This window comes from Astyanax mexicanus, chromosome 5 (assembly GCF_023375975.1).
Source record: "Astyanax mexicanus isolate ESR-SI-001 chromosome 5, AstMex3_surface, whole genome shotgun sequence".
Classification (NCBI taxonomy): Eukaryota; Metazoa; Chordata; class Actinopteri; order Characiformes; family Acestrorhamphidae; genus Astyanax; species Astyanax mexicanus.
This window is the reverse complement of record NC_064412.1, coordinates 9,056,036-9,082,181: the sequence shown is the minus strand read 5'-3', so window position 1 is coordinate 9,082,181 and position 26,146 is coordinate 9,056,036. Positions and strand designations below refer to the sequence as shown.

The following is a 26,146-nucleotide window of genomic DNA, read 5'->3' as shown; positions in this document are numbered from 1 at the left end:
AGAGAGAGAGAGAGAAAGAGGGGGAGAGAGAAGGAGAGAGAGAGAGAGAGAAGGGGACAGAGAAGGAGAGAGAGAGAAAAAGAGAGAGAGAGAGAAAGAGACATTAGTAGACATTGTAAATCCAACAAACAGGGACAATAATGTTAGAAAATGAAACCATGAAAGAAGACAGAATTGTATGTGTGTGTGTGTGTGTGTGTTTGTGTGTGTGTGTGTGTGCAAGCGTGTGTGTGTGTGCGTGCGTGCATGCATGTGTGTTGATGGGCTGGTTAGAGAAGATAACCTCAGCCAGGATTTGTTGCTGTGTTCTGCCTTTATCTGCCCCCTACACCCTCTCTCTCTTTCTTACTTTTGTTCCCCCTTTTCTTTCTTTCTCTCTCTCTCTTTCTCGCTCTCTTTCTCACTTTCATTCCTTCTCTCTCTCTCTCTCTCTCTCTCTCTCTCTTGTCTCTGCCGCTTTCTGAGAGGCTGGTTTAGCTTAACCCTTGGAGCCCCACTGACGCAAATTGCGTCAAAAGTCGTGTATTGAATATACAGCTTATTACTCATGATTCCGCCTGGTGCTGTTCATGTATTCTGTCACAGTAATAAGCCATGTAATGAACTATCATCAAAATACTTATACTTTCAACTAACATACACTCTAATCTAATACAAAACTCTTGTGTGAATTGATTTGAAGTTTGTACATTTAAAAAAAAAAGTAAAAAAAAAAACAGGCACTGTGAAAATTTTAAACAATTCAATGAAGATATACAAATTCACTTTTCAATTAATTAAATTTTTTGAGCAGCTTAATGTCTTCTGGTATAAAGAAAAATAATTGCATGTGGCTGTCTCTTAACATAACTGTGTTATAACAAGAGAAAAGGGAATTTTTTCCGTTGTTTTAAGGCTCTGTTTGCTCAATGGGTATTTAAGTGCTGCTTGTGTTTATAAATATCCTGAATTGACACTAATAATTATAATATATTTGGCAAAATTATTTATTTATTTATTTATTCTTATATGTAAAATTAGAGTAATTCAGTAAGAACTGCTGATTTGTCTGTTACAGTCAGCGCATAATATATTACAGCACAATTCTTAGGAAACAACTAGAATAGCTGCTTCTGTGAGACACTGTAGAAATAGGTTGTTTACCTATTAGAATTTTAGCAATTCCTCCTTTGTTTTAGACGTGCTGGGTGGATACAATGGCACCATATTTGCTTATGGACAAACATCTTCAGGCAAAACCCACACCATGGAGGTAAAGAGCGTCTTTATTAAGTCTTTATTATTGTATATACTGTAGCTTTGCACCCGTTTAGCATGGCTGAGAGATCTTTAATTTTTTGCTCAGGGGAAGCTTCATGATCCCAACAACATGGGCATTATTCCGAGAATTGCTGACGACATCTTCAACCATATCTTTGCCATGGATGAAAACCTGGAATTCCATATCAAGGTAAAAAGAAATTTGACGTTGGCTCGAAAAGAAATGTGTGTCTAAGTCCGTAATAAAGAGGCAGAGTCCAAGAGAAGTGTATGCTTTTGCATTGATTGTTATACACTAGACCCAGCACACATACATGATGATTTTTGTAGAGGTGTTCCTGATAGCATGATGCATTAAAATATGCCAAGAACACTGTTAATGTCCAGAATACATGGAGATTCTTCAAACTGCAATATAAAAGGATTGGTTGTGGTCCTGGTCATTGTTGGAGTGCTTTAATGAGTAGCAATTCGTTAGGTCTCCTATACTGATTGGATGAATTGTGTCATTCCAATAAATAACCATAAATCACACATTTCTCCCATTTTTATTATTATTATTAGTTATTTTATTTTAAGTGCTTTCATGAGTAAAGAAATATAGGTCTAAATCAAGCAGATTTTAGTTTTATAATGTAATACTGTTGTCTAAAAAAATAATAATAATAATAAGAGACCACTTAAAAATGATGAGTTTCTTTGATTTTACCAAATTGAAAACCTCTGGAATATAATCAAGAGTAAGATGGATGAGCACAAGCCAACAAACCAAACTGAACTGCTTGAATTTTTGCCCCAGGAATGGCATAAAGTTATCCAAAAGCAGTGTGTAAGACTGGTGGAGGGGAACCTGCCAAGATGCATGAAAACTGTGATTAATAACCAGGGTTATTCCACCAAATATTGATTTCTGAACTCTTAAAATTTTAGGAATATGAACTTGTTGTTTTCTTATTATTTGAGGCCTGAAAGCTCTGCATCTTTTTTGTTATTTTAGCCGTTTCTCATTTTCTGCAAATAAATGCTCAAAATGACAATATTTTAGTTTGGAATTTGGGTGAAATGTTGTCCATGGTTTATAGATTAAAACAACAATGTTCATTTTAGTCTAACATATAGCTATAAATAGCAAAATCTGAGAAACTGATTCAGAAACTGAAGTGGGCTCTTATTTATATGTATCCCAAATGTGTTTATGAAAGGGGCATTGGAAGGGCTCAGTTATAAGCCTTATTCTTATGGTAATTTGCTAAATCACATGTGTCTATTTATTTATGCACAACACTGATCTTTTTCTCTTCTTTTCATCAGGTTTCTTATTTTGAAATCTACATGGATAAAATCCGGGATCTGCTTGATGGTGAGTTTGTGTATTAGAGGAATCAGTAAAATCTCATTATGCACGAGAGTAAGAGGGAGAAAGCGGAGGAGAGACGTGGAACAGGCGGAAATATGGAAATGCAGAAACTGTTCATGTTGTATTATGGTAATAATGAGTTGAGATAAAGTGCTGTGACAGAACAGAGCTGCTCATCTGGCTTTGAGTCAAACACACACACACACTCATATTTACACTCACGGGCAGGAACACAGCTAATAGAAAACATTATAAGGACGTTTACTAATGTTTGAATAAGGTTCCAAAAAGGTTAGTCTGTAACGTTACAGTAATAATCTCCTAGGAACGTCTAAATGTGTGACATTAATGGTTTGCATCACAAAATTATTAGAACGTTTCTTACATAACGTTCCCAGCTAGACGAATAGTAACATCATAAACGTTAAAAGTAGCATTCCAAATCTAAGAATGCACTAACAAATTCCGGAATATCAATATCAAAATACCAAAATATGTCAAAAAAGTTCTAAGAACATCCAGAAAACTGACAGATTGAACGTTCTAACAGTGTTAGCTGAGAAAGAGAAAGAAGAAAGTGAGAGAGAGAGTGTAGAGAGAGAGAGGGAGTGAGAGGAATAAAAAAGAGAGAGATAAAGAAGAGAAAGGTTGCTTTTTTAAACTCTTATTCAGATTTTAAAATATTAAAATATGTATATTTCATTCAGCGGTGGCGGATGTTGGGATCCAGTCCTGTCTGACCCGATTTTGTTGAAACACAGTTCTGGATTTTGGATTTGATGACTGTTTGAGTTTGTGTGCAGGGAGTGTAAAAGTCCCACGTTGTCAGGATGTGCCGTTTCATCATCAGTATTAAACTGCTGAGACTATCAGGCAGTGAGGGTGCAGGTTGCAGTCTGGAGCTGTCCCTGTCCATTATATCAGTATTGAAGTAATACATCGATTCATTGTTCAAACCTTCTCAGAGAGCTTCTTAGTCAGCTAGTTAACAGATTTTAGCAAGCGAAGGAAAAGCTCTGTTTGAATTAGTTTGAGTTAGAGTTTAGCAAGCTGCGTAGGGCTCCACAAATGAACAAAGGACACCTGTGTCCCCTTTACTTCAATAAGAGATAATTATCCCCTATCGGTCAGAAGACGAAGATAAATAACAAAACTATAGATCTAGAAAAAACTAAGATTAGAGGAAGCATGGTTCTCCAGTAAACTCCACCTCAGTTAACTGTTAATGATGTAATAATAAGGAAGAGACTGGGTGAAAAATGCTTTCCATGGAAGCGTTTCAAGGCAAAAAACACTACTGACCAAAATGACCCGTCTCACATTTACCAACTAACATCATGATGATCCCCAGGACTTTAGGTAAATATTTTGTGGACTGACGTGACAAAAGTATAACTTTTTGGAAGGTGTGTGTCCCATTTCATCTGGCGTAAAACTAACACATCATTTCTGAAAAAGAACATCACACTGAATGTAAAACATGGTGGTGGTACTGTGATGGTCTGGGGCTGCTGGACAACTTGCTTTAATAGATGGATCCAGGAATTCTGCTGTTTACCAGACAATCCAGACAAGGAGAATGTTCGGCCATCTGTTTGTTACCTCAAGCTCAGGTGTAGTTGAGTTTTTTAAGCCACTTTATAGGGTACCTCTAGGAGGAGTGTACACACAGTATATGGATGTGATTGGTGATATTTGGATAGTTCAGGTAGGAGGGCCTCATATCAGAATTGTGCTTAGGACCCCAGGGAAGCCCATATGGACTCTGCCCCTATATTTAAAGGCCATTCTCTGAAACTCTCTAGAACTAAAATGATAATTGCAAGAAATCTTTTGTTTATAGGGTATTATATGGAGTGTCGAATGAAAATGTACCGGTATTCTCAAACTCTGGACTTTCAATGTCCATTATATCAGTAATACGTAATGTATTCATGAGTTAAGGAATATATGAATATTGATCATTTCAAAGTCTTACCACAAACAGATAATGAAACTGGATGCAGTCACAGACAGATCTTTATTCCCAAAAACACAATCCAAAAGGCAGACAGGGGTCGATTTACAGGCAAACTGTATATCAGTTATCAGAATTCTAGTGATGCTAAGGACTGTTGGGCAGGAGAGGGTGGAGTCGGTGGGCTTATGCTAAGCCGTATTTTATCAGATAATATTTTTTATGTCTTAAGAAATACAGCTAATTTGGAAAGAAATCTAAGTAGGAAAAACTATAATAACTAGGGTCTAGGAATGCATTTATTATTATCTAGTTTATAAATAATAATACTGAATTTAAATAGGGTCAGAAACTTGAAATACCATATGTTAATTTATAGTTCACTATAATGCAAAATATCATATTACTATTTTGTTGTGTTGTTTTTTTTGTTTAGTGTATTAGCTTAAGACCACAGTGCTCTATAAATAACTCTTTATTTTTGCTGTATTGGTAAAAGTTATCATATCTAATGAAATGAAATCAAATGTTTGCTTCCCTACTGCTGTGATTCTGAAGCCTCATTATTTCTCTCCCTTTTTCTCCTGTCGTTCTGTCGACTCGATTTTGTTTGCTTATTGAATTTCCTCTCCACTCCTTTGCCTGATTTAGTTTTTCAGTCTTACGCCGCCTCTTTTCTCCATCATATGGTTCCTGTGTTTCCCCCCCAGAGACTGTCAAGAGCTGAGAAATCTGATGAGAGCTGTTTTCCCTCTACATCCCTCTGTTTTTTCTCTCCCTCTTTCTTTATCTTTCTCTCTCTCTTCCTTCCTTTCGCTCTTTCCCAGTGAGTAAGACCAACCTGTCAGTGCATGAAGATAAGAACAGGGTGCCGTATGTTAAGGTAAGCTGGAACGAGAGCCGACAGGCCGCAGGGACATTTTGGACGGGAAGCATGACTCGCATAATAATATAAATAGCAACAAGCATATGCAGGCCTGACTCAGATGTGTGACAGCGCACATATACAGTATACATACCAAATTCTATCAAGCATTTTTGTGGCAGGAGAAACAGGAGGAAGCAGTGTGAGCAATGACACGACTTTAAAAACTGTCAGAATAAATCTAACAGATAAATCTGTGTCTGACAGACAGGTATGACCTCAGCTTCTGTTCACTCTTCTGCACTACGTTGAACTCTGCACTGTGTGTGTTTGTGTGTGTGTGTGTGTGTGTGTGTGTGTGTTCATGCATGTGTGTGAGACAGGGCTGTACAGAGCGCTTCGTCTCCAGTCCTGAGGAGGTGATGGATGTGATAGATGAAGGGAAGTCTAACCGTCACGTGGCTGTTACCAGTAAGATTCTTCATGCTCATGTCTCGCTAATGTAAACAGTTATTCATAGAAAGCAGAACCCAGAAAAATAATTTTAAGGAAAATAAACATGGTTTTCTATAGGCAGTATAATGTGAGACATTTATAGCCAGCCAACCTCATATTTTCAAACTCTCACTAAAGCAACATGATTGTACAGCTGAACACGCTTAGAGGAGAACACTAACTGCCAGTACTGTTATATCAGCTATCAGACATCCATACAGGCTAGCATTATACTGATTAATGGAGTGACCCTAAGCACACTATTCTCTCTGAGACTCTCTGACATATATGGCCACTAGAGAAAAATAGATAGACAGACAGAAAGACCGACAGATTGATACTTTATTGACAACACATATACAACATACAGTACAGTAAATACACTCAGAGAAAATGTAGAAGTATATATACAGTAGATATACAAGGTGTATATAAACTGTGGTATAACAGTGTTTGCAGTGGTGCAAACAGTCAATAAATAATGAACAGAGCAAAAATAAAAAATGCTAGATGTACCTATATGTATATGCAGTTGGTCTGCAAGTCTGTGCTGAAAGAATGAGGTCAGCTGAGTACCTGAATATACTGAATATAGACCAGGTTATTCCATCAATAGATTTTTTTTTCTTCTCTGATGGCACGGGCATATTCCAAGATAACAATGTCAGGATTCATGGGGCTGCAATTGTGAAAGAGTTCAGGGTTCAGGGAGCATGAGATCATCATTTTCACACATGGATCTTAATCTCATTGAGAATCTTTGGGATGTGCTGGATGTAGAAGGCTTTGGGCAGCGGTCAGACTCTACCATCATCAATACTGCTGAAAATAAATTGTGTGACATTGCAGAAGTTTATCGAAATAATGCCACAGTGAATGTGTGCTGCAATCAAAGCTAAAGGTCGTCCAATGAAATATTAGAGTGTGACTTTTTTGTGGCCATGCATGTATATGTAATATAAATAATATAAATATGTGACTATATGACTATATGTATGCTGTGCTACTTAAAAGCCCTTTGGTGTTATGTTTTCATGCATGCCCTGTCTAATATGAAACACACACAACAAACAATGAAAAAATGGTCAGAACATTGTTTTTTTGTTCTTGGCTGCTCCAAAGGCTGCAGTGATATTAAATCCTTATTATAATGTCATTTAAAATACAGGATATTTATAGACAAAACAAATATGTAAAAGAGTAGTAAGTAAAAGAGAGTGACAAAGAGACAAATCATAATAAATACTTAATATGTACACAAGGACACACATTTAATCCTGATAATAATAGTTTATGTCATGTTGGTTAATACAGACATGCATGTGAAATAATAATGTATTAATAAATAGGATATTTAATCTATTTTAAAAGTAATTTAATTATAACACATTGTCAATGAAAATGGTACCTGTTTTATAGACTGTCTTATTCAGTTTGAGGTTTTTAGTTTGTATTCAGTAAGTCCAGTGATGTGACGGCACTGTCACTGTTTTCCTCAGATATGAACGAGCACAGCTCGAGGAGTCACAGCATCTTCCTCATCAATATCAAACAAGAGCACATAGAGACAGAGCAGAAACTGTGTGGAAAGCTCTATCTGGTGGATTTAGCTGGGAGCGAGAAGGTAAGAGTTCTGTTTGTGAGTGAGATTGTGTTTTGCTGGGATGGATTATTGACCGGGCCCATGGGACCAGAGCCCAGGGGCCTCAGAGAGCCTCTAAAACCCACAGCAGCTTAAATAAAGTAGTGTGATCAGTAGTATGATCTCACACTAATACTCAAACACATATAGACCCCTATATACAGTACCAGTCAAAAGCATTCAAAGTGTTTTCTTTCTTTTTTTTACTATTTATTACATTGTAAATGTAATATTGAAGACTATATTAAAGCTATACATAACCAGATGGAATTATTTTTGAGCTTTCACACCTCAAATAATGCAAGGAAAACAAGTTCATATTCATAAAGTTTTAGAAGTTCAGGAATCAATATTTGGTGTAATAACTCTGGTTTTTAATCACAGTTTTCATGCATCTTGGCATGTTCTCCTCCACCAGTCTTACACTCTGCTTTTAGATCACTTTATGCCTTTACTCCTGGTGCAAAAATTCAAGCAGTTCAGCTTAGTTTGATGGCTTGTGATCATCCATCTTCTTCTTGATTATATTCCAGAGCTTTTTAATTTGATAAAATCAAAGAAACCCATCAATTGTAAATGGTTTCTTATTTTTTCTAGAGCTGTATATAGACACCTTCTTATATACAGCACCAGTCACATGCATTCAATGTTTTTTTTTTCTTTTTTACTATTTTTTTTACACTGTAAATGTAATATTGAAGACTATATTAAAGCTATACATGAACAAATGGAATTCTTTTTGTGAACAAAAAGTGTTAAACAAACCAGAATATGTTTAAAACTTTAGATCACAGACACCTTGTGCTGATTGGCATCAATCTAAGAGTGATGAGGGGAAAAAGCGCCATCTACCCACCCAGAGAGAGCAAGGCCAATAGTTTATGTAGCTTCAGATTAGATCAACAACAGTAGAGCATAGATTGATGGTACATTGATGGTTGAGCAGCTCCATCTAAATCTTACATCACCAAACACAGCAACGCAGGTGAGCGGATACTTCTGGCAATATGGTGTATATTCTCTTTTGCTAGCTCTATTGTTGTTTTTTTATTATTTTATAAAAGATCTGAAGGATAGAAGTGGAGGTACACTTACATATCTTACAAGGCTGATTTTTTGCTTGATCCTAATGCTATGTATATTTTGTGCGAGAGAGGTTTTATGTGGCACATGAAATTCTCTCCGTCTTATTCCCCAAGGTGAGTAAGACTGGGGCAGAAGGTTCTGTTCTGGATGAGGCCAAAAACATCAACAAGTCCCTGTCTGCACTGGGCAACGTCATTTCAGCTCTAGCCGAGGGAACGGTGAGCTCAGCAACATCAAACCAACACAGAAAGAACAGATCAGTATACGTTCATCACTTCATCATCAGTTTATTTCAATTGCGTACAGCTTTATTGTCATTATAAACTGCCTGGCCAAAAAGTAAGTTGATGCTGCAGTTGGTCTGCAGGTCTGGGTTCAGCAACAGTATGTGCTGAAAGCATGATGTCAGCTGACTACCTGAATATACTGAATGTAGACCTGTATATATGTAGACCAGTTTGCTATTTATAGGTTTATTTTTGAGTAAAATGAACACTGTTGTTCAATTTTATAAACTACATACAACATTTCTCCCAAATTCCTAATAAAAATATTGTCAATTTCAGCATTTATTGGCAGAAAATGAGTCTTACACACTGTGATCATCCATCTTCTTCTTGATTATATTCAAGAGCTTTTTAATTTGAAAAAATCAAAGAAACTCCTCATTTTTTATTGAATCACTTTAAATACAGAAAGTAATCATTTTTAATTATTACCTGACCCTTTTCTAACCTCTCTCCCTGCAGAAGGTTCACGTGCCGTACCGAGACAGCAAGATGACGCGGATCCTGCAGGACTCTCTGGGGGGAAATTGCAGAACCACCATGTTCATCTGCTGCTCCCCGTCATCCTTTAATGAGGCCGAGACCAAATCTACGCTCATGTTTGGACAACGGTGACATTCCCGGACAATACACACACACTGAAAAAAATGTAAAAATGCGTAAAATTTACTTTAAAAAACTTGTGCAAATTTCTGCTTTTGCTTTTTTTAAGTAGATTTAATTTAATGTAAATTTAAGTCACTTCAACTCAGTTTCAAGACTTAAATGTTACAAAGAGTAAATATGTTTCTTTTAGTAAACTTTACTTAATATGTATTAAAACCTATGTGGATGTATAAAGACTTTTTAATATTAATTATAAAAAACGTTTGACCAGTGGTAGGATGGTCCCCCCCTATATGTGAGTCTTGGTCCTCCCAAGGTTTCTTCCTCCTCCTGCAGCTCTGAGGGAGTTTTTCCTTGCCTCCGCGCTCACTGGGGGTTCTGTATTCTGTATTTTCTATATTTAATGTTTTTGCCTGATTCTTTGTCCTGTGATCATGTTTCTGTAAAGCTGCTTTGTGACAACACCAGTTGTAAAAACGCTATACAGATTAATTTGATTTGATTTGATTAATGTATTTTTGATAAATCAATCCTTTTTTTTGGTAACCTTTACTTAATTTCTGCATACAATATTACCTAATTACAATTACTTTATTTATACAACATTACTCAAATAGTTTATGATACATAATATATTATATATCCTGAAATGTAAATATATTTAATTAAAACACATACGTATTACACTCTCTCAACACATGTATGGCATGTAATACATTCTTTATACTAGTATACTAAAAAGAATGTATTAAATGCCATCCATGTGTTGAGACAGTGAGACTTGGTCTGTTTACAAAATAAATCTTGAGATTGAATGAGATTATGTAAATATTTACCTAAAATTATATATATTAATAATATTGTATAAATTAATATTGTGTAATTAGGTAATATTGTATGCAGATATTAAATAAAGTTTATTAAAAGAAAGGATTGACTGAAGTTCAGTTCACTTATTTACTCTATGTAACATTTAAGTCTTAAAAAAGTACAGAGCGCTTGAAGTTGAAGTAACTTAAGTTTACATGAAATTAAATTTACTTTAAAAAAGCAAATGAAGAAAGTTGCGAAACTTTTTTAAAGTAAATTTTACGCATCATTTTTTTTCAGTGCACACACAACACAGTTTTAGAACAAATAGCTGAACATGCTCATCTCAGTTCAATAATTCATGCACAGATACTCAAGAGTACACACACTTCTACCAAAGGTTACACCATCCATTAGTGCTAAAGTGCCCCACTCCCCCTCCCCCTCACAGTGCTAAGACCATCAGGAACACGGCCTCTGTGAATCTGGAGCTGACAGCGGAGCAGTGGAAGAGGAAATACGAGAAGGAGAAGGAGAAGAACAAGAGTCTGAAGGAGAGCATCCAGAGACTGGAGGCTGAGCTGAACCGCTGGCGTAATGGTGAGGCCTTTAGGATCATATCTCCCTCAGCTTGCTTTGAACATTAACTGTGTATAGTAATAAGTAATGCATTCTCTGTGTTGGAGAAGGGAGGTGCAGATGGTATGAGGTATGTTTAACCCTTGGAAGGCTGGAGATTTTGTAGTTGTTTTTGTTATTATTGCATTAATATAACTCATGGTTTATAAGGTAGCTCACTATGATTACCACTCTGTTGATTTCCTTCATGATAAAGACCAACTACCTGTGAGAAGAAAAAAAAAATATGTAATTTAATATAAATACTAGTAATGTTGATGGTGATTAAAAAAAATGTTATCAGATTGATCACATCGATATTCTATACAAAGTAAAAATGCTTGTACTTTCTTGTATTTTTTTTTTATGGACAAATGTATACATTGCAAACTGGCTACAGTAAACTTCTTACATTTTATTATAGTATCTCAATGTAGTCTAGATAATTTATATTTACAATTTATTAACCATGCAAATAACAGAATCTAAGTGAAATTATCTATTTACTACAAGGCAATAAATATTTTAACATTTGATATTTTTTATTGTCTTACTAAGCATTGTAAGTGTAATAATATTAAGCTTATTTCAGGAATAATGATCTTAATCAGTCTTAATTAGAATTGTAATTTTTTTTTTTCATAAGTAATTTAAGCTCAAAATAAGCAAAAAAAAGATCAAGGCATTCTGATTCTTGTGTCCAAATTTAATCAGTGATTTTTTTATTATTTAAGTCTTACTTTTAATTACTTACCTACTACTTTTAACTAATTTTAAGACTTTGCGATTGCTGATTTTAAGAAATCTTAATAAGAAAAATCTGCTTACCCTATTGGCAGATTTTTTTTGCTTGATATAAACCTACACGCCTCAGTTTACATATATTTTGTTTAATTTAGGCCAATGGAATTTTTGCAGTGTAGGAGAGGAAACTTAGCAAAATTATGCTTCACAGAGGCAACAACAGTGTTTGTGTGTTTCTGAGTGCGAGAGAGAAACAGAAGAATGAGAAAAGGAGGGAGGGGTCAGAGACTGGGAGTTAGTTATAGGATTTAATCCATAAATCCATTTAATTCATAAAAATATTTTATTATATTAGAAATTATTAAAATATTATATTATAAGGCAAAAATATTATCATAAAAAGACATAAGATGTATTGCCTTGAAATACTTATTTCATTTAGTATTTTTGCTGTATATACACCATTAAAAGTATCTATTAAAAGTATTGTTAATCTACCTTTTTTTTTTTAATAAAAAGCAACTAAATTGGAGCAGGAGGGTGTGTTTTTTATACACAGCTCTGGAAAAAAATAATAGACCACTTCAGTTTCTGAATTAGTTTCTCTGATTTTGCTATTTATAGGTATATGTTTAAGTAAAATGAACATTGTTGTTTTATTTTATAAATTACAGACAACATTTTTCTTAAATTACAAATTAAAATATTGCAGAGCTTTCAGATCCTAAATAATGCAAAGTAAACAAGTTCATATTCATATTCAAGTTTTAAGAGTTCAGAAATCAACATTTGGTGGAATAACCCTGGATTTTAATCACAGTTTTCGTGCATATTGACATGTTCTCCTCCACCAGTCTTACACACTGCTTTTGGATACCTTTATGCCTTTACTCCTGGTGCAAAAATTCAAAGCGGTTCAGCTTTGATGGCTTGGTTTGATGGCTTGTGATCATCCATCTTCCTCTTGATTATATTTCAGAGGTTTTTAATTTAGTAAAAACTCATCCTTTTTAAGTGGTCTCTTATTTTTTTCCAGAGCTGTATGTGGGCTAAAATAATACCCTGTTGCTGTAGGTAAGGAGGTCTCTCAGGCAGAGGAAGCCAGTCTGTGTGTGTAACAGAGATATTGTATATGCCAGTTGTATGAAAGTCAGTGTCTGAGGTGGTGCAGGGGACTGTTTTTATAGACTTTATAGTGTGTGTGTGTGTGACACAAATATGTATTTGTTGCAGGGGAGGCCGTCCCCGAGGTGGAGCAGGGTGGTCTGTATGCTGTCGAGAGTGAGCTCATTGAAGATGCTGCTATAGAGGATAACAGCAACATCGGCAGCAGCAGCAGCAGCAGCAGCAGCAGCAGCGTCACTGTTCCCACCTCCATCCCCGTCACAGCTTCAGACGAGGAGATGCGTGAACTCTACAAGCAGCTCGATGACAAGGTGAAAACACACTCGTGTTTCTGTGAGAAATCCTCAGTGATGCTGTTGACTCTGTTTTCACTGGGTGGGAAGATATAAAAGATTCACGCCTTCTGTTGCCAAGTTTATACAGTGCCTTGAAAAAATATTCATACCACTTGAACTTTTCCACATTTCCTTACATCATTTTTAGACATCTACAGACATTACCAGTTAAAACACACCTTTAATTCAGCATTTTTATTTTTTTTTCCTACATGAATACTGTAAAGGAAAAACAAAAAGAATAATTAAGCAATCCAAAAAGTGTTAAACAAACCAGAATATGTTTTATATTTTAGATTCTTCAAAGTAGCACCTCTTGCTTAGATTACAGCTTTGCACATCTTGGCATTTTACAAAAGGCTTTCAGTTAACAGCTGTGCGGAACTTGTCAAGAGTTAATTATCTTAATTTCCTGCCCTCTTAATGTGTTTAAGAGCATCAGTTGTGAAGTTGTGAAGAGGTAGAGTTACAGGTATACAGTGAACATCTCTATTCGACTCAACTAAGTAAAGAGGTCAATCCAAACATTTCAGGAAATTAAGTGTCCTCAAGGACCCTCTACAGAAAATGTTTTATGGTTGACCCGATACATTGAATCAAGCTAGGCTTAGTATTGTAAATACAGATTAGAGCCAATATCAAAATATTGAGGCAGGGATTTTTATTGAAAATAACATCTTAACAGACCAGGATTGTCAATAGTCTGCCTGACATTACACCACAAAAACTTGAGGATTTCTATTCGAGCATTACATAAAAAGCTTTTCTGCTTAATAAGGAACATTACTGAAAATCATAATTGTAATAGAAAATATGAAAAATATGTCAAAATTTAAAGAAAAAAATCATAAAAATGGCTCTTTTCTGAACTTTATTTTAAAATCAATATGTTCCTAATTACAACTCAAACACTTTGTGTCCTCCAAACCTTTAGTTTCATTATGTTTGTCTAGTTTTTACATCTATTTTCAAACATGCAGAATTTGGGGTTGATTCCTGTTACTGATCTGGAATTAAGTGGACTAGAGAGTGAACAGGCAGCTTCTCCAAGTGTCCTGTAGGAGATTTCAAGGTCCTCAAAGACCATCAAAAACATTATGATGAAACTGGCACTCATCAGAGCTGTCCCAGAAAAAGGAAGATCAAGAGTTACCTCTGTAACAAAGGATGCAAACAAAGAAAGAAACAAATTAAAGAAAACAAACTAGAAGTTAGCAGACGCAATCACTAAGGAGCACATGGCAAGGAAAACAAAACAGACTGACAAAAAGAGACACAAGACATACGAAAGCTAAGGTGTGACATTTACAGCTTACTAATGCATTTATTAAGTGATATGAAGCTTTATCGGTTAAACTGTCATACTTAGGTATTAGTTTACTTAGGTCAACTAATGTTTTTTACTTAGTTATCACTATACATCCAGAAGTGTCCATGCACTACTTGTAATTAATTAAGTAAGTAAGCTGCAAGCAATTTTAAGCAGCACTGTTGTTCTGTTGAACTCACATCTCAACTGGCTTTAAACTGCTTTAAACTAGAGAGAAAAATACTGCTAATAGAATATAATGCTATGGAGCTTTCACACGTGAGTCTAAGGTCACCATGTCCAGATGCCAATCACACAGTGCAACTGTCCAGCGTTCTCTGGAGTGACAGAGCTCCATCCATCCAATTGGGATGAGCTGAAGTGATGTTTGTAATCCAAAACAAATCAGTACTGACCTCGCTCATGCTCTCCTGGCTGATTGCAATCAAATCCTGTAAAGCCTTCCCCAAAGAGCCGAGGCTTTTATTGCGGCAATGTGGTACATTTAATTTAATCCCCTTGATTTGTCAGAAGAAGCATTAGATCAGTCAGAGTTTACACTTTAGGACATGTAGTGTTTTTATTTTACTTGTCAAGTTATGAGATATCAGCTGTGTCTCTGTGCTGAAGATTAATTGTAATTCTGGATGTTCTCAGGCGGCAGTCCTCGTATTAACAGATTGGTTGTCAAATTTGAGCTGGATCAGGATTTCTTTGTTTTTTTTCGACAGTATCTGTCTATTGATTTTTTTTTCTAAAGCGGACAGCAGCATTTGGTACTGTCAGCCATGGGCTTAATTTGATCCATTGTAGTGGAACCCACTGCGTGGCGCGTTTGATGAACTGACAGGATTATGTGAAATGTACAGCAGAACATTACAGAAGATGTTCTTTAGGGAGTTATGACCAGAGAAAACTGAAAAGCAGACATTCTAAGCTTTAAAATGGTATATTGGGTGTCTATATTGAACCTATAACTGTTCATAAACACAGCCAGATATTAAATATCATATTTTTCTGGCCCGCCGGCAGGCCAGGGCGTGTTAAGAGGTTAGGGAGTTATGACCAGAGAAACCATATTTTTTTCTTGAGATAAATAAAGAAAGAGCCATGAACTGAGTCAGTCAGACGACTTGTCATGGACATGTTTGATTGTTTACAATGCCTTGTCCTGTATACGGGCTACAGGTGTAGGTGATACAAAACCTTTTTTTCTGCAGTAAAATAGCTTTTTTACACTCTAAAAATCTGAGGGATTTGAAATCTCCTACAGGACACTTGGAGAAGCTGCCTGTTCACTCTCTACTCCACTTAATTCCAGATCAGTAATAGGTAAACAACCCAAATTCTGCATGTTTGAAAATAGATGTAAAAACTAGACAAACATAACGAAACTAAAGGTTTGGAGGACATGAAGTGTTTGATTTGTAATAAGGAACATATTGATTTTAAAACAAAGTTCAGAAAAGAGCCAATTTTAAGATTTTATTCTTTAAATTTTGACATATTTTTCATATTTTCTTTTACAAGTATGATTTTCAGTAATGTTCCTTATTAAACAGAAAAGCTTTTTATGTTATGCTCGAATAGAAATCCTCAAGTTTCTGTGGTGTAATGTCAGGCAGACTATTGACAATCCTGGTCTGTTAAGATGTTATTTTCAATAAAAATCCCTGCCTCAATATTTTGATATTGGCTCTAATCTGTATTTACAATTCTAAGCCTAGCTTGACTTAAGGTATCAGGTCAACCATAAAACATTTTCTGTAGAGGGAAGACACACACACACACACACACAAACACTTGCTCTCTTTCTCTCTCTCTCTCTCTCTATGAATAAAACATATTTTACCTTGATATACAACACATATTTTTCTATAAAGATCAGGTTTCTTTTGTTTAAACAGTAATGATGTGAAAGGTTCTGTGTATTTATGTATATCTATTTTTTGCTTGGTATATATGTGTTCCTTTTTGATGCATTCTTATGTCTGTATTATGAACAGTACAGTGCCAGCAGGGATGCAGGGCCAGCACAGTCTGTACTTCACCCGACTGCACTCATCTGTTCCAATTTAAAATAATGAGTATACAGTAATTACCTTGTTCTCTGCAGCCCAAATTAAGAAAAAATCTAGTTCTAGTTTTCTTTCAGCTGGTGTGTTATTGAACATACAGTAATTCATGCGTGAGATGCTTATTTAGTAAAATATTTATTCTAAAAACATTTTACATAATTATATAAAAATGAAACTTGAAAGTAGAATAAAAATAGTACCAGTTTTGGGCAGTATATTTGTTTGCTAAATTATTCATGACCGTGATATACCCCATTAAAAACCTCTGGAATATAATCAAGAGGGAGATGGATGGTTACAAGCCATCAGGTAAGCTGAACTGCTTGAATGTTTGTGCCAGGAGTATACGGTATAATGTCAAACAAAGGCTATGTAAAAAAGTAAAAAAACAAAAATAAAGGTTTTTACATTTATCCATTTACAGACATCTACAAACCTTTATCATAAACTCAAATATATCTAAACCATGTGTCCATAGACCCTCCATGCAAGGTAGGTTTGAGGTAACACACTACCAAAAATCAGCAAAAAACGTCATGTAAAGGTCACTACACAATGGGAACACCTGTGGAAAGATGCAGTATGTGCTGTAAATGCAGTAATAAAGTAAGTGGTCTCTAAAACTGTTGCTCTTTATTTGATATTTGAAGATAGTAAATCTGAGCTACTGTGTTTTTATGCAATTTATCCACCTGAAGTGTCTTCTGTAGTGAGTCTGTCAATGAATTTACATGTAGAAAGTCATAAGAAATGGTGGCAACTGGTAAATTCACTACATCACTCTCCAGCGTTCTGTCAAGTAGTAAGGTGGTAAGGGAGAGCTGAGCAGATGTCTGCAGTCTTCTCTACTGCTGACTTTGCATTTAAACAACTGGGATTTGGTGAAGGAACTGTGCCAGACAGGAGCGTATTTCTTGCAGTGCCTCATAAATCAGTATAGACATCAGGCTGTGTGATAAACTGCATTTTTTTTTTTTTTTTGGATATGAGTTATTACTTTAAACACACCATATGAGCTGAAATAACATTAAAAACTAAAGCAAAGTCAAATTGCATTATCTGTGTGCAGCAGCAGAGGGAGCTCTTCACAATGCAGACTGTGCTTATGTGACATAATGAGACTGGAGGTAGAGCGAGGTAGAGCGAGGTAGAGGTCCACAAACACTGGTGAACATAAACCAAACCAAACTACCTCTTAGCCTGGGATGCAGCCAAGTTAATGTGAAAAACTTCAGGGCAGCTTAAAGTAATTTGGTTTTTAGATCTTATTTACTCCCATTTCACTTCGATATCAGTAAAATCAAGAGCATTGTTTGTCATCAATGTTCGTCCGTATTGTCCACAAAGGGTGGAAATTATCTTACGATACAATATTATCATGATATATTGCCCACAATAACGATTTAATCCCAATAATGTGATTCTGTGATACACAATATTATTATGCTTAATTTTCTCCCGTTTTTTTTTTTTCCAATTCAATTGGCCATTTGTCCCACCCATTCAGCAGCAGCCAGCAATGCCTTAACACAAGGAGGGTGAAGACTAGCACATGCCTCCTCCGACACATGTGAAGCCAATCACAGTTGTGCTCTCTCAGGGCTCCAGCAGCTGATGGCAAGCTGCATAACCAGGATTCAAACAAGCAATCTCCCGATTACAGCTCTGGGAAAAAAATAAGAGAACACTTCAGTTTCTGAATCAGTTTCTCTGATTTTGCTATTTATAGGTATATGTTTGAGTAAAATGAACATACGGACAACATTTCTTCCAAATTCCAAACAAAACTAATGTCATTTAATGAGAAAATGAGAAATGGCTGAAATAACAAAACAGGATGCAGAGAAAGCAAGTTCATATTCATAACGTTTCAAGAGTTCAGAAATCAATATGTGGTGGAGTAACCCTGTTTTTTAACCACAGTTTTTATGCATCTTGGCATGTTCTCCTCCACCAGTCTTACACACTGCTTTTGGATAACTTTATGCCACTCCTGGTGCATAAATTCAAGCAGTTCAGTTTGGTTTGATGGCTTTCGATCACTCATCTTCCTCCTGATTATATTTCAGAGTTTTTTTTATTTTATTAGGTAAAATCAAAGAAACTCATCATTTTTAAGTGGTCTCTTATTTTTTCCCAGAGCTGTATATTGCAGATGAAACAATACAATACATCACAATGTTGATATTTTGTCCTACCCCTATTTTCCATATGCAACACATCTTCTGATCCTTTGTCCTATTGTCTGCTTCTCTCGTTCTCTTCTGCAGGATGATGAGATTAACTTGCAGAGTCAGCTGGTAGAGAAGTTGAAGAAGCAAATGCTGGACCAGGAGGAGGTGGAGAACTTTCTTGTTCTCTCTAAATTGAGATCTTGAGAGAGTTCTTTTTTCACTTTCTTTTGGTCTCACTCTTTTAAATAAGCCATTTGAGACCATTTACTCATACATCTAATTGTTCCTGTCTTCTGTTAATTCTTCTGTGTTTCTTCTTATGCAGTTATTGGCATCGTCGCATGCGGACAGTGATCGTGTGCAGAGTGAGCTGACCCGCCTGCAGGCCGAGAGCGAGAACGCAAAGGCAGAGGTTAAGGAGGTCCTGCAGGCTCTGGAGGAACTGGCTCTCAGCTATGACCAGAAGAGTCAGGAGGTGCAGGACAAGAGCCTGCAGAACAAGCTGCTCACAGAGGAGCTTGCCCAGAAAATGGTCAGTCATTTCCTCAAATGTACAGAACCAGTTAAAACAGGACACATCCCTTTTACATTGTAAATGTATTATATATTGAAGACATTAAACAAAAACAGAATATGTTTTATACTTTAGATTCTTCTAAGCAGCACATTTATCTTTGAGTACAGTTATGCACACTCTTGGTATTTTAATCTCAGTGTCTTCATGAGGGAGAGTCACCTGGAATAGTTTTCTCAGGATCTTGAAAGAAGGAGTTCCTGGAGGTGCTGAACAATAGTTGCTGCTTTTCCTTCACGCTGTGAAGCTCCGGCTCATCCCAATTAAATCACCTCAAATCACAATGTCACTTCATCAGGTTTAGATCAGGGGATTAATGTGGAGGACAAACAATTTTTATACTCTTTACTTCTTATTGCCATATGTGTTGCTTAATTGTTTTCATGTCTTAATAATATTAATCTACAACATAGAAAATTAATTAAATTAAGAAAAATGAACAAGAATATGTGTCCAAACTTTTAACTGCTACTGTACTTAAGTCTTAGAATTATTACTTTGTTTTTATTTGCCTATAAGTTATAATTACAAATGACTAGCATGTCATTTGTAATTATAACTTATAGGCAAATAAAAACAAAATAATAATTTTTGTCCAATGTCCAAAAAAGCAATTATCTGCTGACATAATTCCATAAGTCTAATTTTAATATGTGCCCTATATATAATTCAGGCAATAATAACATAAAAAATAACTGGCAGGTGAATAAGTGAATACCATTGGTTACAATTATCAGGTTACAGTGTGTACCATCTGTATAGAGGTGGGTTAAACATATTATGTAACCAGCGAGCTGTTGATGTGTTAAAAGCATGCAAAAATTGCATGCATAAGAACTTTATACAATGTGAAAAGGCATAAAATGTGATTAGGTTAAATTATTGGATCAGAGCATCTCCAGTATGGCAGATCTTGTGGATATTGGCAGTAAGCAGCAGTTAGTATTTACCAAATATACGCTCCAAGGAAGGATAACTAGTGAATGGACAGGGTCATCTGTGCCCAAGGCTTGTTAATATAAGGTTAAGAGGCTAGGTAATCTGTGTGTAGATCCTGTGTACTAAGTGTTAATGTGAAGGTCCATGCACAGCTTTAGAGTGAGGAAAGAGTTAATCAGCACCCGGATCCAGAGCAGGTACCATCGCAGCAGGCAGCAGGGTAGTGGAGATCTCTGTATATAAACTAAAAAGAGTTTGGAGGATTGTGTCAAACACTGGTGAGTTTACACAGTGGGAAGAACCTGATCTAGGGAAGGCAGGCACCGTGTGTTATGATAATAGTTTGCATCACAATGTTGTTAGAATGTTCACATCAGGACGAATACTAACATTATTAAAATGTTATAAGTAATATAAAATAAATATAAAAGTATAAAAGTAAAAAAAATGACACAATTGACGTTGTAAAACATTAAATAAAAACATTCTAAGAACATCCAGAAAACTTGACAGATTAACATTTGAAGAACTTTCTAAGAACATTAACTGTAACATTCAAAAAATGTTCTACTAAGCAAAATTTCCAAAATTGGTTTAGCTGAGCTATTTAAATTCTTATTTTTATTTGTTTAGTTTATTAAAAACATCTAAAAACATTTATTAATTTGTTCTTATCTTGTAGACGGATATGATGTGCTTGGAGACGGAGTTCTCTCGGCTGAAGGAATTGAGTGGTCAGCAGAAGAAGCGTGTCACTGAGGTTCTGAACACCCTGCTGAAAGACCTGAGTGAATTCAGCACCATCCTGGGCAGCAGCGATATCCGACTGGTGCGTGTGTTTGTGTGTGTGTGTGTGGTTTTCAGGCGTACAAAATTAAACAGGTCATCAGAAACTGCCCGCAGAAACTCAGCGGCTTGTCTGGTCATAAAACTTCTCACTTCTTCATTAAGATTCAGGAGACTCTGTGTGCTCTCTGAGCCCCATTTCTTTCCAAGCATCTGCGGGCCGCCGACATTAACAGTGATTTATGTTTGCACGGATGCACACGCAGTTTACACTCTCTTCATCCTTCATGCTTCTCACTTCTTATGTCGCTTTCTGTTTCTTGGCTGCCGTGTAGCCGCGTGATCTCTCCGGTGTGCTGGAGGAGGAGTACGCTGTGGTGTGTGTGTACGTGAATAAGGTGAAGTCGGAGCTGAAGTCGGTAGTGAAGCGCTGCAGGCAGCTGGAGAACGTGCAGAGCGACTGTCACCGCAAAATGGAAGAGACCGGAAGGGAGCTGTCATCCTGCCAGCTCCTGATATCACAGGTTAGAAAACACACATTCGCACACAAGCCCCTAGCATCACACATACAAGTATTTCCCCCTTACAAATTTCTTTTTTTTGTTTTTTTGTCATACTGATATTTTCAGGTGATCAAATATCAAGGAAAAGGATTAGCTGAGTACTTTTTAAATAATACTTTTATTTATTAAGGGAAAAAAAAACAATCTAAACCAATCTAGCCCTGTGTGAAAACGTTTTTACCCCTAAACCTAATAAATTGGTTGTGCCACCCTTGACAGCAACAACTGCAATCAAGCTTAACTGATAACTGGCACCGATTCTTTCACATCTTTGTGGAGGAATTTTGTTCCAATTGTTTTAATTTAAAGTCATGCAACAGCATCTCAATAAGCCTTTTCTAGGCCACTCCAAAACCTTAATTTAGTCTTTTTTTAAGCCTTTCAAAGGTGGACTTGTTTGTGTGCTTTGGATCATTGTCCTGCTGCAGAACCCAAGTACACCTGAGCTTGAGGTCACAAACAAAAGGCCAAACATTCTCCTTCAGGATTGTCTGGTAAACAGCAGAATTCCTGGTTGAAATCCGCATCTCTATAAAAGTTGGCAGCGGAGGAAAGCATGAAGTGCTGAAAGATTTTGGGGGAAAGCAAAACTGCACTGACTTTGGACTTATATAACATCATCCATAACATCATATATAACACAGTGGACCAACACCAGCAGATCACATGTCTCTCCAAACCATCACTGATTGTGGAAACTTCACACTAGACCTCAAGCAGCTTGGACTGTCTCTCCACCCTTCCTCCAGACTCTGCTCCCTTCGTTTCCAAATAAAATGATAAATTTACTGATGGTCAGTGCAGTGTTTCCCGGAAAATCTTACAGCACTTCATGTTCCCTCTGCTGACAACTTTTATGGAGAGGAATTTAATTTTCCAGCAGGACTTGCCACACTGCCCACCTCCAAAAGTTCCAATTGGTCTTATATAATATGTTTATCTTCTGAGACACTGATTGTAGGGTTTTCATTGGCTATAAGCCATAATCATCAACAATAAAATAACAATAAGTGCTTAAAATAGTCTTTGTGTAATACATCTACTGTATATAATAAATGAGTTTCCCATTTTGAACTAAACTACTGAAATAAAGTAACGTTTTAATGAAGGGTTAAAGGGTTCTAATGTTAGTCATATTTTTGGTGTCTGTCCTAGCATGAGGCGAAGATCCGTTCTCTGAGTGAGTACATGCAGAACATGGAGCTGAAGAAGAGGCAGCTGGAGGAGAACTATGACTCTCTGAGTGAAGAGTTCTCAAGACTACAAAATACAGGTGTGTGTTCATACACGAACAAACACATTCTGATAGATCTATTCAGTATTCTGACAGTCTGAGCAGCATATTTCACTGTTTTATCTGTTTTTCATATCAGCGTTATATGAAGTTTTAAAGTATTTGTTGTTTTTAATGTTTAATTGACAGGAATCACTGGTTTATAACAGGGCAAGCCACAATTTGCTCACGATAACACTTACGTACAGGTGCTACAAATTGTTATTTGAATAGTGACAGAGAACAGGTTTTTTTCCTCAGTCCTAATCCTGGTCTGCACATTTTCAATGATTCCCTGGTCTAACACACCCACTGCAACTCTAAACTACCCACTCACTAGTAATGTCCCAAAACTAGGAGGGTGAAGATTGGACCTGTAAATCCAGACCCCACCTTTTTTCAAACTGCAGCTGATGTAGCATAACTGGGTAGCCAGTGCACTCAGGGGAAAGTGCAGGGACCTAGCTCCGATAAATCAGCTAACAGACACCTGCGCTGACCGATATTACATTAGGAGTGATGTTGGGAGAGAGCGCTATCTACCCACCCAGAGAGAGTAAGGCCAATTGTGCTCTCTCAAACACTTTCACTGAGATAATTTCGAATTTCTACGTCATTCCTGTAAGAAACACAGAGATGCCATCTGCTCGATGTCTTCTTTATTTACAGAAAGCCTTCAAGACAACCAACACGACAGTGAGGAATCTGGAAATGTTAAGGTAAACAAAGACATCTGTAATAGACAGCTGTTCACTGACCATGGCTAGATTATTCTGCCAATGACCTAAATGCCAGGCTGTTTAATAATGCAGCCAGTGCACACACACTAAAGATCATTAATTCAGATTCTCTCTGTGAAACAGCAGCGAGAAAATCATCGAGAATCGCAGCACAAGCAGCTCGGACGCCTGCGTGACGACCTCAACCACAAACAGAAGCTGATCGATGAGCTCTCAGAGTCAGTAATTCCAGCACTACTGCCCTCTTCTTTTCCTATTTATGTTTTTCAAATTTTAGTGGATCACTAAATGCTCTCTGTTTCTGCAGTAAAAACCAGCGGCTGGTGTTGGAGCTCGACCAATTGCATGCAGAGTTTACAGGACTGAAAAACAGAGAGCATGAGAAAAGCATCCAGTTGGAGGAACTCATGTGAGTTTAATTCAAACAGCCTACAGTATTGAGATTTAAAGAAGTGTTTAATCCTTTTGACATGTATTATAGCTGCAGGTAGAAAAAGCTGTAAAAAGGTTGAGTGATCATTGTAGAGATACTACTTTTCCCCCATTATAGATTTCTTATAGCATTTTGTATGCTACCAGTTGTAGCATCTCCCAGCATGTCGGATTTTTCTTTAACCCTGATCTAGTAGTATACATACACACCTCAAGCTGAATAGTCAAATCCATAGCTAATGATAGCCAAGCATGAAAACAAGAGAGCCTCTTTTTAATCTGGTACTACATGTTCCATATTGCTGCACCAAAATACACACATCAAAAGCAAAAAATATATAAATGAGATAATAAAATGGGGAGGTGTAATACCCCAGTCTGTTTATAATCTGCTACAACTCAAAGTTGTGTAACCCCTGTCCCCAGTTAATTTGAAGAAATAAAGGCCTCAGTTCTTTCTATTCTTTCCGTCTCTATTTTTGTAAAATTAAATAAAATAAATAAATGTAAATTAAATAAAATAACAAAAAGTATAATACACAACAAGAAGGACTGTCACACAGATGTATACAAAATAGCAGTACTTTACTGAGTGTATAAAAATGGAGGATAAATAGGCTTAGAATTGAGCGTCCTTTTCGGTGCTTAAAATAAATAAATAGCAGGCTTTAAATAACAATAGAGTTATATCCTTTCAGAGCTGAAGAGTACCTTTCTTCAGATACAATAGTACAAATACACAATGTAAAAATACCCAAGTGTAACTTTAAACCACCAATTATAAAGTCAGATTTAATACAGTACACAAATTACTTAAATTACTATTAATTATTTCAATAACCAAATATTACCAATTATTTAATGATTATTATAACTCAGAATTATATTTTAGGATTATCTCTTATTTTAGAATTAGTATTTTAGGTTTTAGCTCTAGAATTAATTTTAGGAACAGGATTTTAGATTTTAGTTTAAAATTAGCTTTAGACTAATATACCCCCTATTCTCTCTTTTAGAACTACACTGAGTAATATATTTACACCCTTAAACAGAAATTAACCTTTTATAGTTTGCTTATAAAATAAAATGCCACCTGACGTTAAATATGTGGGCCCACTTTAACTAATACACTCAAACACTCAAATTCACAGAATAAATGAACAAAACAAAATGGTGCAGGCCTGGTTCGATGCTGGCGTGCGCTGTGGCCTAAAACTTAATGGCCGCTTCACTCTAACGAGCCAAAATAAAGAGTTTCAGAGTACCTCTCTGAACGGGAGCAGTGCACGCGGTCCGGCAGCATGGAGCGTTTTCCCTCGGAGCCAGAGGAACTTTGAACCACGCGGGGACTCAAAGCGCTATCTGGTGGCAGTGTTATCGGTCCTGGGGTCCAGTGAAGGCGGAGAGAGTCCAGAGCCAGTCCAGAGAACAGTCTTTAAGAGCGGCGCTGCAGCGGAGAGTTCACGGCTAGCGCAGAGTAGGCTAATACACGAGGCTAAACATAACTAGCCGAGCTGGCTAAGCTAACAGAACAGAACTTGCTTAGAGAGATTTTCCCAGCTTTCCCAGAACCCGCTCAGTATGGACGTCTGTGTCCTTAAAATTACCGACTGAGCAATTAATACTGATAATTAGTGAACTTAGTTCATCCAGTGAGGAACTTTTTCCTTGCCTCTCCCGGGTTCTCTCTCTCTCTCTCTCTCTCGTGGGCTGGCTGGTACTCCACGCCTCACCTGTACACTTCTCCCTGAGTAGCCCCCTTAATCACTTTTAAGTGACCTTAGTGCAAAAACACAGAAAATAAAATATGTACTCTGTACTGCTTTTGTAAGCTTTTTAAAACTATTTACAACAACAAAATGACTTTTAGACTTTTTAGTGCATTTTAGTACTTTTTTAAACCATCCCTATAAATGTATATGGCTTTATTTATTACTCTATGTATTAGTGTCTCTATTTTAGAAGTAGAGTTTTATATTTTTAGCCACGGCTAGTTGCATAGCATGAACACCTTTGAGAGGGATGAATAAGGAGAGCACCCCCCCCCTCATTTACATCAAGGCCACAAATTAGAATTAAAGATTATTCATG

At 36.5% G+C, this 26,146-nt stretch overlaps 1 protein-coding gene across 1 annotated transcript in view; it reads left to right on the top strand.

Annotated features, from left to right (window-relative positions):
* kif5ab (kinesin family member 5A, b) overlaps window positions 1-26,146 on the top strand; it is an 86,659-nt gene that overhangs the window by 29,424 nt on the left and 31,089 nt on the right. The window contains exons 3-20 of the mRNA XM_007253410.4: window positions 1,179-1,252; window positions 1,346-1,450; window positions 2,572-2,620; window positions 5,402-5,457; window positions 5,823-5,910; window positions 7,434-7,558; window positions 8,776-8,880; window positions 9,412-9,560; window positions 10,817-10,965; window positions 12,961-13,163; window positions 18,845-18,913; window positions 19,074-19,280; window positions 20,944-21,090; window positions 21,383-21,571; window positions 22,766-22,883; window positions 23,553-23,602; window positions 23,747-23,841; window positions 23,931-24,032. Of these exons, the coding sequence (XP_007253472.3) occupies window positions 1,179-1,252; window positions 1,346-1,450; window positions 2,572-2,620; window positions 5,402-5,457; window positions 5,823-5,910; window positions 7,434-7,558; window positions 8,776-8,880; window positions 9,412-9,560; window positions 10,817-10,965; window positions 12,961-13,163; window positions 18,845-18,913; window positions 19,074-19,280; window positions 20,944-21,090; window positions 21,383-21,571; window positions 22,766-22,883; window positions 23,553-23,602; window positions 23,747-23,841; window positions 23,931-24,032 (2,080 nt within the window). The remainder of the gene's footprint in view (window positions 1-1,178; window positions 1,253-1,345; window positions 1,451-2,571; window positions 2,621-5,401; window positions 5,458-5,822; window positions 5,911-7,433; window positions 7,559-8,775; window positions 8,881-9,411; window positions 9,561-10,816; window positions 10,966-12,960; window positions 13,164-18,844; window positions 18,914-19,073; window positions 19,281-20,943; window positions 21,091-21,382; window positions 21,572-22,765; window positions 22,884-23,552; window positions 23,603-23,746; window positions 23,842-23,930; window positions 24,033-26,146) is intronic.